This window comes from Vulpes vulpes, chromosome 7 (assembly GCF_048418805.1).
Source record: "Vulpes vulpes isolate BD-2025 chromosome 7, VulVul3, whole genome shotgun sequence".
Classification (NCBI taxonomy): Eukaryota; Metazoa; Chordata; class Mammalia; order Carnivora; family Canidae; genus Vulpes; species Vulpes vulpes.
In genome coordinates, this window is record NC_132786.1 from 38,242,199 (window position 1) to 38,261,259 (window position 19,061).

The 19,061-nt window shown below is 38.1% G+C and overlaps 1 protein-coding gene across 6 annotated transcripts in view; it reads right to left on the bottom strand.

Moving 5' to 3' along the window:
* Positions 1-19,061, bottom strand: part of RBPMS (RNA binding protein, mRNA processing factor) — a 173,427-nt gene that overhangs the window by 91,476 nt on the left and 62,890 nt on the right. For all 6 annotated transcript variants that reach the window (XM_072763571.1, XM_025993541.2, XM_072763570.1 and 3 more), the window contains exons 2-4: positions 7,397-7,474; positions 4,418-4,456; positions 3,093-3,155 (exon numbers count right to left, since the gene is read on the bottom strand). In XM_072763571.1, coding sequence (XP_072619672.1) covers positions 3,093-3,155; positions 4,418-4,456; positions 7,397-7,474 — 180 coding nt within the window. The remainder of the gene's footprint in view (positions 1-3,092; positions 3,156-4,417; positions 4,457-7,396; positions 7,475-19,061) is intronic.

A 19,061-nucleotide genomic window follows, 5' to 3' on the forward strand; every position in this document is an offset into this window, starting at 1 on the left:
TTTTTAAAAGAAGCCTGGAGGGCAGCCCGAGTGGCTCAGCGGTTTGGCACTGCCTTCAGCCCAGGGCGTGATCCTAGAGACCGGGGATCGGGTCCTGCGTCGGGCTCCCTGCATGGGGCCTGCTTCTCCTTCTGCCTGTGTCTCTGCCTGTCTCTGCCTCTCTTTGTGTGTGTCTCTCATGAATAAATAAAATCTTTTTATAAATTAATTAATTAATTAATTAAAAATAAAATAAAATAAAATAAAATAAAATAAAATAAAATAAAATAAAATAAAATAAAATAAGCCTGGACAAACGATATTGAGAAAATTTTGTAATGGCTATGAGCATCGTATGTTTTTAATTCACCAATTAGAAAATATGACCCTGAAAAGAGCTTACTTAATATGTTGGGTCATAGAGAAAATGTGTCAGCTTCATGTTTAAGTACATTATCCTGAACAGGCCCATTTTCTCTAGAGAGAAAAGAAACTCTGCTCCATTGTCACATACACCAAACTTTATCATGCATGGCCATTTGTCCTGGACAATATGAATTAAGTATCTGTCACCGCCACCAGGAAAAATGCAGCAACATTCCAGGGACCAAGCAAATAGTGAGACGTTGTACAAAATAGGCATGCAAAAGATGCAAAAGGCTTACTTCTTAGTTGTAGCTTTAAATCCATGCTTCCTGAGCCATCCAAACTTTCCAGCTCTCTGTTCCCAGAATTTTAACAATAGCATGGTTTCTAATAAGGTACAAAGACCTGTAATATCTTATATATTAAAGTCAAAAATGTCAAGCAAGAAATCAACCATGAGCCAAAAAATGCCCTACAATCATGAGTCAGCCTCTGAGCAGAAGCTCAGTTTCAATAATTCACGGATAAATATTAAGAGTTACCCTTAAGTCCACTGACTAGAACAGAATTTGAACGGTTTCACCTGGAGTTCTTCCCAAGTTATTAGTACATGAGCAACAAAGAACAAATAATGATTAAGGAAGGGGATGCTGCTAAAGGAAAGCTCACTGCTAGTGAAAAAGAAGAGCTGAACCTAAAACCAGATACCAGATGTCAGGACACGAAAACAACGATCTGGGGCTAACTGGCATAGAGATGGACATAAACACCTCTAATGCTATGGTATTGTGGACTCAAAATCTGATCACTGGTACTGATATAAATCCCTTGGGCACCAAGAAAAATGGAAATTGTTTGCTAAATCTTGCTTACTGAGGCAAGGAAACACAGTTTAGGACTTGACCATTTAAACAGTTTAAAAACAAACTTCTATAAAACAAAAACACAAACCCTAGCCCATAGGGAAAGTTGACTTCATCGGCTGAGAGAAGTCGCTATAAAAGCCTAGTGTTTTTCAGACAGTCAAGGCAGGCCAGGGAGAGCCCATTCTGTAAACAAGTTTCAATTGCTGCTACTTCCTTTAGAAGAACAATGAAAAAAGAACATGGTGAAAACTTCACCTAACATAACTCTGAAAAACCCAGAATAGTTCTGCAGTTAGAAACCTGCTATCTAGTATGGATGAAAGAAAACCACTATCTGAATAGAATCCTAGGGAGTTTTTTGTTTTAAGACTTTATTAGAGAGAGAGAGAGAGAGAGAGCGCGCACACAAGCAAGGAGAGGGGGTACAGGCAGAAGCAGACATACTGCTGCACAGGAAGCTGGACATAGGGCCTGGGATCATGACCTAAACTGAAGGCAGACGCTTAGCTAAATGAGCCACCCAGGTGCCCCTGAATCCTAGTTTTATTGATAGTTTAAAATTTGGTTACACTGAGAAAATTCTGGCTAGATCTGTGTAATGATTTAAAAAAAAAAATCAAAAATTTTATATTAAAATATTCAATTATAACTGTGCTTCAGAATATACAACTGGTATACAAATAAATAAATGATTTATATTCTGTTCCATGGAAGAGAAAGAGTAAGAAAAGTAGTTTTTCTAACCAGAAGGCTATTTATCCAAATCTAGGAAAATCCTGAGCTCTTGAGCTCCAGGATTCCAAAGATATTCATGAAAAACCAACTGTAACAAGCAAATCATTTCTTCTGAGAGTGTGTACTTTTTTTTCCCCTCTCTAAACCAAAAACCTTTCAAGATTGTGTCACAATTACACCATTATGCTGACTAAACAGACCCCTCTGGAGAGGCCCTTTCTTTTGGGCCTCCAAGTCTCCAGGATACCAGGTGTCTCCTATAGCCCTCTGTAGCATGGTCAGCCTTAGCAGCGGCTCAAAGGAGCAGCCAGAAGGGGCACCTATCGGTTCCATAGCAACACAAAGGCCTACACCATGACACTCAGATTGCAACCAGTCAAGTGGCCCCTTGCCTTTTGGGAAGTACCCTAAACCCTTTTGGCCACTTTCATCCTTATTCATAGCCACTTAGGCTGACTGCCTGGAGCAAGATGGAGCCCAACTTTTCACTAAGACCCTTCAACTCAGGTCAGCCCTCAGTATCTGGAGCTCAAATTCTGCTTCCCTTCACCTTCTCTCAGTCTTGGTTCCCCTTAAATTGTTTTGCTTTTCATTTTCAATATACTAAAAGGGGAAAATATCTTCTAAAATGAAGCTGGCAACATATGGCAGACAAGTTGTCTACAAACCAAATACATTTATCTACACTCAATGAGAGTTGAGAACCATTTATTATAGGCACAATGCAGAATGTCTTTGGGGAAAACAAGGAGAATGAAAACTATAACCTTAAATAACCCAAACAAACCCACATACCTAAATGGAAGACTCACGAGAGAAGGAAAGCCAAATTTTGATCTAGTCTTGAGTTAGACTTAGCCTTTGAGAGTATAATGATGGCCAAACTAAGCTTCACATTACCATGGGTGGTGAATAGGCTGAATTAGTTATTTTGAACATTACAGTAAAAGCTGGAGAAGAGCAAAGCAGTATTCAGTAGTTTGCACATCTGACCATAATTCAAGGAAAAATCTCTTTAGATGGCAAATTGATGAATCCCTATGAGAATGAGCAGTCATATTCCCTCCATATGATTTCCGGTCCAAAAAGGTTCTATTGCCTCCCACCACCTCACAAGGAAACATGAATGATTATATCACTACTTACATTCAAAGCATTCTTTGCAGCTTCTGCTTCTGAACGACTGTCAAAACTGACAAAACCTACGGGCTGAGGAAAGAAAAAAATATGAAGAAAAAAACCAATCAGGAGAGATCTATTTTTCTGGATCAAAGGTGATGTCAAACTGAAGAGCTAAGATAAAGAAATGACCACAGGCAATGGGTAGAAATAAGAAAGCCAGTTTAAAAGAATCATGACGCAGTGGCTTAGCCAAATTTCTAACATGAATCAAAAGGGATTGTGAGGGTGGTTCTTCAAGGGCACAGCTGGGGATTTAGAGAATCATAAAAAAAAAAAAAATCTAGAAGGGGTTGGAAGGTGAGCAGCAGTGAACAAGAGAATAGAGGAAAACTTGGGTCGAGAGGCTCTACTTTCCTAAATCAAATTCACTGTACCTCAGTTTCTTCATCTTTTAAAATGGAAAGAGAACCGAATCACCTTTTGGTACACTGTAAGTGCAAGGAATACAATGACACAATGATAAAAGCCCTGTACTCTCACTGCATGATCAAAATTATAAAATGAACATTTCCATCTCAACTCCCAAAGGATACCTTTAAAAAGTCCTGTGTTTAACTAGGTATGTAAACCAAATTGTTCTAAACAGAGAGAGGTGATAATCCCTTTGGACTCCATCTTTAAATCCAGAAAGATGCTTGCACCCTAGCTTACTCCTGATGAATCAGAGAACACCTTACTGAGAGATGAAAAGTAACTGAGATGTGAGCATGCTAGATATTCAGCATGGGGGGAGGGGGCGGTGGCGCGGGCGGGAAGGAAGCATACAGCCAAAAAACTTCAAGAAACTTGTAGAAACTATCAGGGTCATGGATTACCACTCTCCATTCTGCACATTTTGTGCTCCACTCTAGACTTGGCACTCGGCCTATGGTTATTAGAAGTTTGAAACACAGCATGATTCTTCAGCAACAGATACTTACATTGATTGTGAAAGTTTGTCTGTTTAACCTTACTTTTTAGAAAAAAAAAAAAAAAAGGAAGAATCAGGAAGGGGTTAGATAATTTCTGTTGAATATACAGAGCAATCCCAACATAATCCTATTGGATGCACTACGTTTGCTGTTTGCCTTCCTCAGGGACAGTCTCAGACATCCTGGCTGGACACAATAGAATTATGAATCATTTTCCTGTGATAATTCCTAACCAACCTCACAATTTTAAATCAACAAAAATCAAATCCTAATGAGAATTTAAAAAGAGAATGCTGAGACCCAAGTAACATTCTTGAAGAAAGTCAATTCAAATTTATTATGGAAGTGATCATTTATATTCAAGTTTGAGGTTCTTACCTGCTTAGATGTGAGCTTTATAAGAGAACCCTCGTAGCCCTGAAAATTAAGAACCAAATTTAGAACAAAAAACAATTACTAGGGAAAAAAAGCAATTGTAATAGTATCTTAAGTAAAAATGGGTCTTTTAGGACTACTAACTCTTCTTACAAATGCCATAACCGAGAAAGCAAATTTTATACATGCATGCACATATGCGCCTATGCTTCCTTACTTAAGGCCTAAAACAAATCATACCTTGAAATTTATACATATATATATCTAGGTTTATTTTCCTTATTTGTAAATGGTAGGAAAATGGGTTCTTCTTAACAGATCTTTTTTTTTTTTACAGAACTAGGAGAATGGAGTAAACTTATTAATAAGATGGAAAAGTGTGTAATGACTTAGTCATGTACTTGCTATGAAATAACATTAAATCATTAAGAATGTACTACGTAGAACTTATTACTCAAAAATCTCAAAATCACCAGGCAAAGTTATCCAGGTATTGATGCTAGATTCTACTGAGTTATTTTGCTTACTTATTGAAGCAGTTTTCATGTTTACTCTAATGGAGACATAAAAGAATTCCTTGTTGGGTTCTTACTCCAGCTCATCCTCAAGGAGGATAGAAACCCTCCCTTTTCACTCCCTCCTTTGACCCCTCCTGGTTCCTCAGGATAACAAAATGTGTTTATTTCTGAAAATAATCAATGGCTGGTGGCTTGCACTGATGGATGACACAAGGGGAAAAAACACTAAAAACACTACTTGACATGATTGACCACTGCACATATCAGTGCTAAGACAGATTTGCAGACTAGGGTCAGCCTCCAGGGACTTTAATTAAAGAGGGTGGTTAGGAATGTACCAGGGTCCTGACTCTAGTGTTGAGATTTCTAGGCAGGATGCTGGGATTGATTCATCCTCATATTTTCCCAGCAGAGAACTATGTTACCAATTAGCTACTGTAAACATTTTACCTCAAAGGCCTTGAGCTCTTCTGGCCAGAAAGGTCATGATTCACAGCCCTGTCTCTTTCTTTTTCAAGGTGTGCGCTCTTTCCCTCTGAAAAACCTGGAGGTTTAAACATCCTGATGGCCTCAGAGGCAAAGGACAAATGGATATTTCACTCAAGTACACCACCAATGGTAGCAATATACTGTGTTCTCTAGTCACAAACAGAAAAGTAGTATCACAGTCTAGTCCAGAACACAGATGACAAAGTCAGATTGCTTGGGTTTGAACCCTAGCCTTGCCATTTATTATGCTTGAACTTGAGCAAAATTTATTCAGTTGCTCCAAGTTTTTTTCTCATTTGAAAAACGGAGGCCAACTGACTTCAAAGGGTTCTGAGAATTAAATGGGATAATTCATGAGGGGCTTGCTGGCTAAATCTCTCTATATACATAAAGAAACATCACAGTATTTTGTCCATCAATAAGATCAATTTGCTTATAAATTCCTCATCCAATGAAAGGGACAGACAGTACAAATGGCAACCCTGCAGCAGATACTCAGGAAATTCTATGAGGCTGACACTCCCCCACAACATCTTTCTTTCCCACTTCCTCTCAGCTGACCTCATGTCTAACCCTTCTGTTTCCCTCTGTACTGTCATCATTGTTACTGTAAGGGTATGGCTGTTAGAACAGAGGTAGGTCTATTATTACATGGTGCCTTCCTGGCACATAAGCTAGACTCCTGTCTCTGTTGGCTTTTAACTGGCTGCCCCTTCAACCTTCTTTCTTCCTCCTACCCAGCTGTTTTCAGCTGTCACCTCTTTCTCTCCCTCTGCCTGAAAAGCTAGTTCCTGTCCCTCAACTGGTCTTGCCTCTGTGGCTGGGGTACTGCTTCAACAGGATGAATCTTTAGTCATCAAGATGGTCTGCCACCTAATCCTAAGCGTGCCCTTGGCCAGGCATTGCTGTTATCCTGTTCCAGGGACCAGCTCAGACACTAGCCCTTAATTTATCATGACTTCCAGGTACTCTCCAGAGGGCCTAGGCCTCCTGCCCACAATCTACCAAATCCCAGCTTTCTTGTATTCTCCACAGGCTGGCCTTCAACCATCCTTGGCAGCATGGTAATTTCAGCTTTAGTCCAATTTCCCATGAAGTTTCCCATTCTAGCAACATCAACCATCTCTAAAGTGATTTTTACCTCAACAGTTCTTGACAGGCAGCTGAATTAAGTATTGTACGATGTACCAGCATAACTCCCTAAAATTTTGTTTTACTTTGTTTGAAATTTAGGACATTCTTCCCACAGAGAAAGTAATGGTGGTTGGGTTCTTAGTCTAGTTCATGAAAGTGTAATTATACATATGCAAAGAAGAATATATATGCTTATTATATATTCAAAGAATATTAATAATACTTCAATAAGAAACCCTGTAGGAACAGGCCTTGTTATTTCACTAGAAATCTAAATAATGGTAATTGGTAAGTATTTTTGGAGAGCTGTCCTCAGAATACTCCCACTGGCAAATGATAAACAGGGGGGACCCCAAAGCTGTTCTACATGGAACAAAGCCAGGTGCATGTCCTCACTAGTAAGGAAAGAGACTTTTCTAGCTTAGCACTGGGGAGGACAAAAGGCAATTTCAGTTTTTTCTGAGACTGCACAGTGGAATTAAACTGTTAAATCTCCTTTACTAACTAATCTTTTTTTATTTTTATTTTTTTTTTAAGATTTTATTTATTCATGAGAATGCACAGGGAGGAGAGAGAGAGACAGGCAGAGGGAGAAGCAGGCTTCGTGCAGGGAGCCTGACGTGGGACATGATCCAGGGTCTCCAGGATCACACCCTGGGCTGCAGGCGGCGCTAAACCGCTGAGCCACCCGGGCGGCTGCCCCTAATCTTTTTTTAAAAAAGGTCATTTTATAAGATGCTTTCTCAAACATACCATTTCTTCCTGCAAGAGGCCCCTATGAAGCTTATTTATACACACATTTTTTGGTCTCCTTTTATAATTTTTGAAAGGAAAAAGGTACCTTAAATGGTCTGAAAAGCAGGTAGAGTTCCCGAGGTTTGATATCCAGAGGGAGACCACTGACAAATAGGGTCCGGACCTGGAAAATAAATATGAAAAGTGATCAAGAGACTGTACCATCTGGAGATCAGCTCTCACTTGTAATCTCAAAAATACACATCTTCACATATTTCACAAACCCTATCTAATTCATGGTTTTTTTTTTTTTTTCCCGTAACCCAATGTACTCATGTTAAGATGTTATTAGACCAACTCCTGGATATTTCTATAGGATTACTCAAGTGAATTACCTCTAGCTGATTTAAATTTAATTGATTCTCCCTTCCCCATTACCTGGTTCTGACACAATGAAGGGAAGAGAAGGTCTACACAGTTAAAATATCAACTTAAGAAAAAAAAAGTTATGAGAACAGTAAATCTACCACTTCTCTGTTCTAAATCAAATGAACACAGAACATGGTTCAAAAATAAAATCAGAACAATTTGTTTTTCCTGCTTATTTTGTCTTTGCCTCCCTCGTCGGCATATTTTTAGAAAACATTTTTAAGGAATCTCTACACCCAATGTGGGGCTCAGACTTACAACCCTGAGATCAAGAGTCATAGGCTCTACTAAGCCAGCCAGGCACTGTTAATTAATTTTAATACATGTGAAAGTTCAATAACCCAAACACACCAAAACAGTAGCCAAAATGCATAACTGTTCATCTGCTCAGTTCCAGAATAGCAGGGAAAACCTCACTGACCCATACCCATAAGACCTAAGACACCAATTATGCGATTAGGGTCTACTAAAATACAGAACACAGACGACACACTTCCATTTGGGAGGATCAGAGAAAACATGTTAGCATTCGATTGGGAACTTAAATACTAGGATGAATTTCACTACAAATATATAAAGGTTGAAGGGAAATGGAAAAGATTCAGAGGCACAGAAAAGCATTAACCAAAGCAGTGAAGAGAGGGAGACAGTATGGTATATTCTGGGAGAAGGGGGAACCAAGACCAAACAAGCAGTTGAGAATCCAACGACATCACAAGTCACTGGCTCAGGAATCTCATCTTCATTCAATAGGCAAGGAGAAATCACTGAGTTATCACCATGTTTTCTTTCTACTTATTTTAGCATGTTTCGTGTGCATTTAGTCAAAATTTCCAGCCTCCCCAAACTTTTAAATATAATGGACACATAACGCTGAGATGTACAACATATTGATTCATTACTTATACACTGCAAAATGATTACCACCATAGTGTTAGCTACTGCCTTCACTATGTCGCATAACTAACCATTTCTTTTTTGTGGTGAGAACATTTAAGATCTACCCTCAGTGACTTTTTTTTTTTTAAGATTTTTAAAATTTATTTATTCATGAGAGACAGAGGCAGAGGGAGAAGCAGGCTCCATGCGGAAAGCCTGACGTGGGACTCGATCCCGGGTCTCCAGGATCACACCCTGGGCTGAAGGCATTGCTAAACCGCTGAGCCACCAGGACTGCCCTCTTACTTTCGAGTGTATATAATACAGTATTGTTACCTATAAACACAATGTTGAGCATTAGATTCCCCCTAGGTTTTGCAACTTCTAACTGGAAATTTGTAATCTTTGACTAACATCTCATTTCCTCTATCCTGATCCCCTGGTAACCACCATTCTACTGTTTCTCTGAGCTTGACTTTACCCCCTCATTTTCTATTCCTCTTCTCTACTCCAGGCTAATACACGATTGAGTTCCTCATTAGAAATTATACTGCTACTTAAAGAAAAATTGAATGCTCAATTGTTAACCATCTATAAATCTAGAAGAATTTTACTCAGTGTGAAAAGGGAGATTTTCTAGAACCCTAATGCTTTCAAGTTGATTCTAGTAAAGAAACACAAATAAGCAAGGTGCTTTTATTGATGCAGCATAGAGTAAAATGTCATGCCATTTGCATACAGGTGTATAACCAATACTATGATGATATAAACAGCCTCAGAATCATGAAAGCCTTATTGTTATTCATAATTTTAGATAACTTTATTGTGCTATAATTGATAAACAATCGATCCCTAAATACAGTTTAGAATTACACGGGTCCACTTACAGGTAGCTTTTCCCCCCAATACAGTACTGTATTTCTCTTCCTTATGATTTTAATAACTTTTCTTTAGCTTATTTTATTGTAAGAATATTGTATGTATTATACAAAATATGTGCTAATCAAGCATTTATGTTAACAGTAAGGCTTCCAGTCAACAGCAGGCTATTATAAGTATTAAGGGAGTCCAAAGTTATACGTGGATTTTTGACTATGCAGGGGATCAGTGCTTCCTAGGTCCCATGTGGGTCAAGTCAAATGTGTTAAGAAACTGCACTTTGTTTACATGTAACTTTTGAGATGTTTAGTCTGTGAAACCATCACAACAATCAAATCAACCTGTCTACCATCTCCCAAAGTTTCCTGCCACCATAGTTCTACCATCCACATTCCCAGGGCAATCACTGATCCGACTTCTGCCACTATAATTGGTATATATGTTCTAAAGGTTTATACAAATGGAGCCATAAATTATGTATCTTTTCTGTCTGGCTTTTAGCCCTTTTTTTGGTAACTATTTTGAGATTCATTCAACATTGTGTGTATTAATTATCTATTCCTTTTTTATTATACTTAGTATTCTATTATATGGATACACCACAGTTCATTTATCCATTAACTTAATAGGACATTTGGGTTATTCCTAGTTTTTGGCTTTTCCAAGTAAAATAGCTAGGAGCATTCCTTTCATCAATCTGTCAAAGTCTTTGTAGAGATGTAGGTTTTCTTCTTAAATACCTAGCAGTGAAAGGACTGAATGATATGGGTAGGTATATGCTTAACTTCTAAACAAACAAAAAAGGCCCTTCATTTACTTGTTTTATGGCCCAGAACATGATAAATGCTGTGTACCTAAAAACAAATGTGTGTTCTGTTGCTCCTGGATAGAGTTTTTTGTCGTTGTTTGTTTTTTTACACAAATGTCCATTAGGTCAAGTTTGTTGTTCAATCTATCCTTTGCCTTCTCCCATTCTCCCTCAACTTTGCCAGGGATAAAGCCTCTTTCCAGAACTTCATTTTATCAAAGCTAAAGCTGAATTATGGAGAACTGCCAAAGATATAGATGATGAGGGAATCCTGCTATGCAATGCGCCCTCCCTGCCATCCACAACTCTCTTCCCACAGTCCAAAAAAAGTAAACACCATCTGTCCTTGGACGCTCTAGCCAGAACAACCTGAACAGAGAGGGAATCCCAACTCCCATTCAGATTTTGCTGGGTACCCAATATGTCTGACACCGTGCCAGGTGCTGACTGAATTACAGAGATTTCTAAGGAAGTAATGCAATAAGCAGATTCTATGGTTTAAACACTGGAGTACTATTTGTCCATCAGGGAAGCTTAGCTGCCTAACAGGTTATCAATTAAAATTTAGGGAGTTCACTTAGAAAACAACCTACCATTTACAGTATTGTTCTAAAGAAAAAAACTCCAAACTTGCATGTCAAACAATTTACTAATACAATAGCCATCTGGAGGTTATCAATACAATATTACTTGATATAAATTAAGATTCAACATCAATAAAATGTATTATGCAACCAGTAAAAATTATGTTGAAAAAAATTATTCAAAGAAAACATTTGATGATTTTAATATTTGCTTATTTGTATTTTTTATAATATACATGGTATCGCATACTGTATTTTGTTAGATTGAGAATTGCCTTTTATTGTTTTCTTTAGGAAACTATAAATGTCAATGTATACATCAATAAAAACTTTAAAGTTTATATAGGAAACAATATAAATCAGAAATAAAAGTGATTCTTATTTTAGTATCTCAAACTATTATACATGAAAAAAACTGAGCTCCTATTAGCCCTAGGTTAGCCATTTACTCATAGATAACAAGAGGCTCAGGCAACTATTGGTTTTGTTTATCAAACTGGAGGAAACCACAATGTCTGGCATTTTATTTACACATAGACATGAGTTAATTTCCCATGATCTAGTGAATCTCATGATCTCAAAAACCTGCTGGGATCTCTCATCTCTCACTGAAAAGATTCTCTCCTCTGACGGAACAGGATGACTAGGAAAAATAATTTTTAAGTACTTATGTGTTTATAAATACAACCAAGGGTCACGTAAATCTAAGTGTTTGGAATCTATGTACTTTGAATCCCTCCTCAGACTAGGAAATTTCATTAAGTCAAAAAAAATCATGGATAATATATGGGAAAAACCTCTTTCTGAATACCTAATTCATATTGTTCTATGGTGACTGCGACCTAGGTTATGAAGATATTTGAAAACATTTAGTTTCCTCAGTCTTCTCACCCCCACACTTCTTATCTTAGCCATTAAATAGAGAAACACTTGCAGGTTTTGTCTTGCTATGTCTGTGGAAATCATAAATGTAGGGAAGTTTCAGTGAAGGAAACAATATCCAAATGACCTTCTATGAGAACAGAAAGCTTAGTTCATTCACAAAATAATCAGTAGAGAGAGAAAAATTTGAGACAGGTAAATAAATAATCAAATACCCAGGAAAAAAATATCCCCCCAAATAAAATGAATGACACCAAATGAACTTTGTGGCAGGTCAATCATTATCCAAAGCAGCCCTTAATTTACCAGCATTGTCTATGGACACAGATGTGCCTGGCACTATGCCTTTAGCATCACAGATGTTTACTTTATCAGACACATGGGGAAACACATTTCTTAGTCAAGGACACAACATGCCTCATAAAAGATCAAGACGTGAAGCTGCTGACAGCTCTATTCCAAAGGGACTCTAATGGATTCCGTGAATGTACCTCCAACTTCATTTTTACCACAACAGAACTGAAAGAATAAATGCTAGGGGAAATTTCCAGGGCTAGACAGAAAGAGCAAGAAGTCTTTGCTCAGCCATTTATCTGGCATCTCCTACAGAGGCTGCAGTTACATTTTGGATAAAACTAACCATGTGTTATTCCGCGGCACTGCCAGGTCCCACCGAAAAAGTTGAGCCACGTTTCAGTGATTTTTTTTAAGATTTTTGAAAGTAATCTATACCTAACATGGGGCTCAAATTCACAACCCTGAGATCAAGAGTTCACATACTCTACCAACTGGTAGCCAGCCAGGCACCCCTCAGTGACTGACTTCTAATTTTTTTTAATTTTTATTTATTTATGATAGTCACACACACACAGAGAGAGAGAGAGGCAGAGACACAGGCAGAGGGAGAAGCAGGCTCCATGCACCGGGAGCCCGATGTGGGACTCGATCCTGGGTCTCCAGGATCGCGCCCTGGGCCAAAGGCAGGCCCTAAATCACTGCGCCACCCAGGGATCCCTGACTTCTAAATTTAATAAACTCCAAAGTCATTGAGTTAGTCTTGAGTTTTCTTGGAAAGGTCAAAACAGGCTTTGAAACGGAAAGAAACAACTGTTTTCCCCCCAAGATTTTACTTATCCATTTTATTTGACAGAGAACACTAGCGTGTGTGCACATGCGCACAAAAACACACACACACAAACAAGGAGAGGGGGAAAACAGGGAGAAAATCCTAAGCAGATTCCACCATGGGCACAGAGACCAACATGGGGCTCAATCTGACAACCCTTAGACCACAACAATCTGAGCCAAAACCAAGAGTGAGATGCCCAACTGACTGAGCCACTCAGGTGCCCCAGAAAGGTCTTACCTTCAACAAAGAATACACATTATCTTGTAGGTAATCTAGACATGAAAACATAAACCAAATAGATACATGCTTAGTTTCAATAGAGAATAATCACACTTTTCAGCCAGTGGTTGTATCTGGTAAACACCATAGTGTCCAAACACTATTGGCCTATCTATGGGCATTTTCTGTGCTTTAGTTGTTATAAAAATATGTTGGGAGATCACTTCTAGCTGCTCTGAGCGGACTTCTTGGGGTTCATGTTAAATTCACAGGATTGGGAAAGGCTATTTCTCATGTTCTAATGACTCAAGAATAACTATGTAAGTGACTCATTTGAAACATTCTAATGAGTAAAGCCCATGGACCTGCTTCCATGATAATCTATCCTCTGCAAGTTTTCTCTCCATCCACTCACTTTCCTAAACCTATAAATAAATGTAAACTCCAAAAGGAGCTTTCAAACATGCTATATGTTTAAGTCATTCTTTTGGAGTAACTATTCTTTGAATCATACAGATGATTCTTTCATAAGAATCATAGTAAGAGCTTTCAAAGAGTGTTTTAGAGTTTGAAGTCTCTTCTTTGGTACTGTGTAAGCATAATCCTTGGCAGAATGTACAGTCTATAAATCTTGAATTATTTAGAAATCTAAGTAACATTGTGTGTTCATGGAAGGCAGTGTTTGCTTGTCAACACCTCTGGTGACAATATGGCAAACAAAATGAGGCAACCAAATTTCCAAGCACCATCATATCAGCAACACCAAATGATAAACAGGACAAAAAGGCAAGAAAGGTTAACATAAGACACAGAAATTTAGAAGAAATGTGACAAAAACTGATGAGAATCAAGGGAGAAAAAAAGACTGAAATTCACGTAGACCGAAAGATCACAAAAAAATTAAGGACTATACACTCATTAACATAGCAAGAAGGATCAATATATAGTTACTAGTAAAAATCACATTTCAATTCATAAGGACTTAAACATATTTATGTATAAATAAGTCCAAAATCAACAACTACAAATGAGTAATCCAAAGTTTTTTGAAAAGCTACTCAAACCCATTAGTTTGTACACTTAAAATGCCAAGTAGATATCCATGTCTATTGACAACAAGGTTCCTATTAAGTCCAACACAAAGCACCAGAATTTGCCCATAACTCCAGTTTAATTCTTTCAAGTGGTTTTATAAGTTAGTATATGCTCCCCAAAAGGGGGTGTGTGTGAGTAGTATTGAAAGAATATTTACCAAATTACTGTTGTATTAATAGCAGGGAGGGAAGGTAGAATTAGAGAACTTTCATTTTATATATTTATACATGTAAGTATTTAAATATCCATAAGGATAAACCATTTCTTAAAGAACTCAAATCCAAATAGATCTCATTCATCTGAAAATGTGACCTTGGGTCCAGCCTCCTCTTCTTTGGCCCTTTAGAGTATCTCATTTTTTTGCCTATTGCTCCATAGGGACAAGCTTGACCTAGCAGAAATATAGAATAATGTAATTTGCTTCATATTTCAATTCTGACTATGAATCTGTTTCTTTGTACCTTATACCAAAAATAGGCATCAATGACTAAGGCCCTAAGGGCAGGACCATCCTGGTTTCAGTCTAAGGGATCTTCTTGCTTTGTGACCAACCTAACTCCCCACCTAAGAACAGAGGGATCACGCACCATTCAACCCCCAAGGAAGTGCCATCCTTTTGCTGACAGATCATGTAATACAAACTTGGTTTCAGGGACAGAAAAGTGAAAGAGCTCCCCACATATCTGTGGTAGCATAAACCCCATAGCACTAGATTTTATTTTTAAAAGATTTTATTTATTCATGGGGGCGGGGGCAGAGACACAGGCAGAGGGAGAAGCAGGCTCCATGCAGGGAGCCCAATGTGGGACTTGATCCCGGGACCCCAGGACCACACCCTGAGCCAAAGGCAGACGTTCAACCACTGAGCCACCCAGGCGTCCCTAGCACTGGGTTGTTTTTAACACAAAAGGCAATGGGCGTGGGTTGGGGGTGGTTTAGAGCCCTATTTGTAAGTTTTACACCCTGATTACTCTTTTTAAATTAAGTATTGATGGATTTTGTTCTTTGCTCATTCTGTAAGCATCACCTAAAACATCAAACTGCAGCAACGAACTGTTGAGGATAGTCCATCAACTCACTCCCAAAGATGGCTTTATTGCATTTGTGTCTTGCCACTATGAAAATGGATTACAAAAAAAAAAAAAAGAAAGAAAAAGAAAAAGAAAGAAAGAAAAAATGGATTACCACAATTATTAAAATGGTCTGCTGCCAGGAATTTAATTCTGGTTGCAGCTTAACAGAAACTGACCAGCATTTGGTCAAGCCCCAGTTTCTTGTTGGCACTGATTTCAAGATGTAATAGGTAGTCGAGTTCCACTCTCCTGGCCACCTACTGAACTTGAAGACACACTCCATTTCCAGCTCAGGAAAGAGAGGTTATGTTTCAGAAGGCCAGGTTGCTACAGACACTATTGGCTAACTATAGGATAAAAAGGGGTCACTTACCTTGTTATGAACTCCTAAGTTTTAAATCGATAATCTAAAACATAATTATCTACAAGTAGGCCTTCTTAGTTCTGAGAAATCTAACAATTGTCTGCCCTAAGTGATATTCAGTTGTACAATATCACCATCTGTAGGATAACCAAATTTATACTCTTATTTAGGGCCCCTGGATACCAGACTGACTTTGCCAAAGTCATTAGAAAGTTTTCCGTAGGAGTAGGGGAAGAAGCTAGGTGACTCATGGGAGCACGGATAGAGGAGGGGCCGCCATGGTTCCATAAATTCATATGTGCAGGGCTCAGAATGTGCATAGGAAGTAAGAACAGCAAGTTAGTACTGGGTATATATACCACACTGCTATAGTCACTGAGACAGCTCAACCCAACCTAATGTCATTTTATAATCCATCTCCTATCTCCCAGTTTCATAGAACTGCTTTAGATCAAAGTCCAACATAGTCCATACCTCAATGTCTGCTATAGATCTAAAGGATAAGAGACAAATTGAGAATTTCTAGGATGTGAAACCACCCAAGAATAGGCAGATGTTCCTGTACATGTGGGCCCTTAGCCTCATTATTAAATTTCCTTAGTGCTTAGTGCCAGATACAAAGGGAGGTGGGTACCAGAGGCAAATCAGGAATTTAGGGTTTGAATTAGCCTACATAAGAAACTAGATACATAAACATGTGGATGTAAGAACTTAAGCTCATTATTAGGAAGTTCACCAAGCACTGCCAAACATAGTACATGGTTGTCAAGTTCTTAGAATTCAGTAAGAAGCTCCCTATAAGAAGGACATTTTACCCCCTTAACTCTAGTCCTTATCTACCCTGGTTTCCCTTAGTCCTGGTTAAGTCAACTTCTGATGGTTCACTCTGTTTCAACCCTGGATAGCCCATGGAATCCTACTCTTCATTCAATTACATTGCCTGTATTGCTAAAACAAAGATTTTAAAATGTATTCATTAATGCAGTGTATTGTAAACAGAAGTTTGCATTCTAATCTCCTAAAGTGCATTTGCCCTTAGGATTTTAATCCTATAGTGTACCCTGAAGTTGAATGTCCAAAAGATTATCTGAGCTATCCACATACAGACTTCTCCATGCACTGACAAAATGAAACACAAGCAGAAAAAGAGCGTATCAAAATCTCAAGTCTTTTCTTTCTCCTTCTGCAGATTTTGGGTGATTGAATAGACCTGCTTCACAAAATAAGAAAAAAAAAAAAAAGTCATTCCACTTCTCCTGACTACACAGGAGAAAAAAAAACTATCCCCCAACAGTACAGTTTTTCATAGTCCTACAGGATACCTTAAAAAAAATTAGACATTGGCAGATTATGGTCCCAACACTGTCCAGGGCTCTAACGTTATGTGTGTGTGTGTGTGTGTGTGTGTGTGTGTGTGTGTGTTTGATATTAATAGTGGATAAAGTTTATCTGAGGAACTTCATCACACTGCAAGTTTCACTGCAAGTTACACTGCAAGTCTGCAATGTATTCTAAATAACCATCCACAATGGACCATAGCTAACATAACTAGAAAGCTGTGGTGAAAATGTTTGTTTCCCAATATTTAGCTGTGGGAGATAACCCAACAAACATGTTCAAATTCTTTGATGGTAGGTCAGCTCACCTTCAAACTGAATATTCTTCCCCAAGATTACTGGTGAGCATCTTAGTACTACACAGCAGTAGATGCTAAGTATCTGTACAATGAACTATTTGAGTGAATAAAAATTGAGTCACAGTACTAGGATTGAGGCATAAAAGACAACCATAAAATTTATGAACATCCAGATCTGAAGGAGTAAGAAGAAATAAAGTCATTGTGATTTTTATATGCATTCAAAAAGGTTAAGTACTCAAGGCAATAAAAATGATACATAGTAAAAAATAAATAAGCATTCATGTGGAACCAGGCTGCTGGGATTCAAATCCCAGTTCTGTAACTTACTAGCTACGAATCCTGAACAAGTCCTTTAACCAGGCCATTCAGAAGTTTCCGCAGTCTGGGAAATGGAGATAACATTGTTGGCAGCTACTTATGGCAGTTTTTAAATATGTCCACAAAATTTCTTATACTCTTCCCTTCAAGAAGTGGAGCTTAATTCCTGTCCCCTTCAGGGTGGGCTTCACTTAGTGATTCACTTCTAACAAACACACAAGGGATAGTGTGTAACTCTCTAACCCTAGGTCGCAAAAGGCATGGTGGTGTCTTCTTCAGCAGAAGCAGGCCCTCTTGGATCATTTGCTCTGGGGGAAGCCAGCTACTATGTCACACTGATACTCAAGAAACAATATGGAGAAGTCCACATGATAAGAACTCACAGGTATCTGGCGAAAAGCCATGTGAGGCAGCCATCTTGGAAGGTCTTCCAGCACCAGTCAGTTCTTCAGATAACTGCATCTCTTGAGACCCTGACTGAACTAGATCAGATCCACCTAGCAAAGCTTCTCCTAAATTCTTGATCCTCAGAAACTATGAAATAATGTTGTTTAAGCTGCTAAATTCTGGGGTAATTTCTTACAGATCTGTTGGAAGGATTAAATAAATTAATAGATGTGAAATGCCTCAAGTTCAGGACCAGATTCCTAGAGTAAGGGCTCAGCAAACACTGAAATGGCTTACCACATTCAAAAGATACATTTTCATGCTCCAAAGGCAATCCTAAAAGGCTGCAACTGATAATATTATCATGCAACTTTTATACAAAGGCTTAAAATGGGCAAAAGAAAAAGTCTGCATAATAAAAAGAATATTAACATGCCTAAGTATTTTCCATATTATGAACCTCAAAAGTGTACCTCGGAGTCCCTCCATTACTATTTCTCTACCTCTTTAGAAGGCCAGGAGCAAATCCCACTCTGGCCAGGACCCCACCCTCCTGCTGCTCATGCATCCTCCTCAACTTTTTTCTCATGTGACAAGAGTTGAATAAAAAAAAAAAAAAAAAAAAAAAAGGGGAAAATCTCTTTATTCTTCTTGATATTAAAAAAAAAAAAGGCTAATGGTTTAGTATTCCTAATCAAGGAGAGTAACAAATGTTGAAGTGATATTAGGCAAGTTATCAATCCCTAAAATAGCTAAGTAAATTTGGACATAACATCTGCCCTCTTTTAAACAATAATTAAAAGCATGGATTAACTTCTTAAGCATCATTCAAGGTACATGAAAAGTATATTTTACTCAATTTGACATTTCTGATTTGTTTAATCACTACTTTTTATTGTATACATTTTAGCTACATTATACATTGATTGGTACCCCATAACTCAATTAAATCACCCACTTGATTAATATCCATTTTGGATTGTAGGATCTTACAGAATACAAATATAATGAGAATACCAACACTGGAAAGGATGTGAAGAAATTAAATCTCTTATATACACTGCTGGCAGGAATTTAAGAAAGATA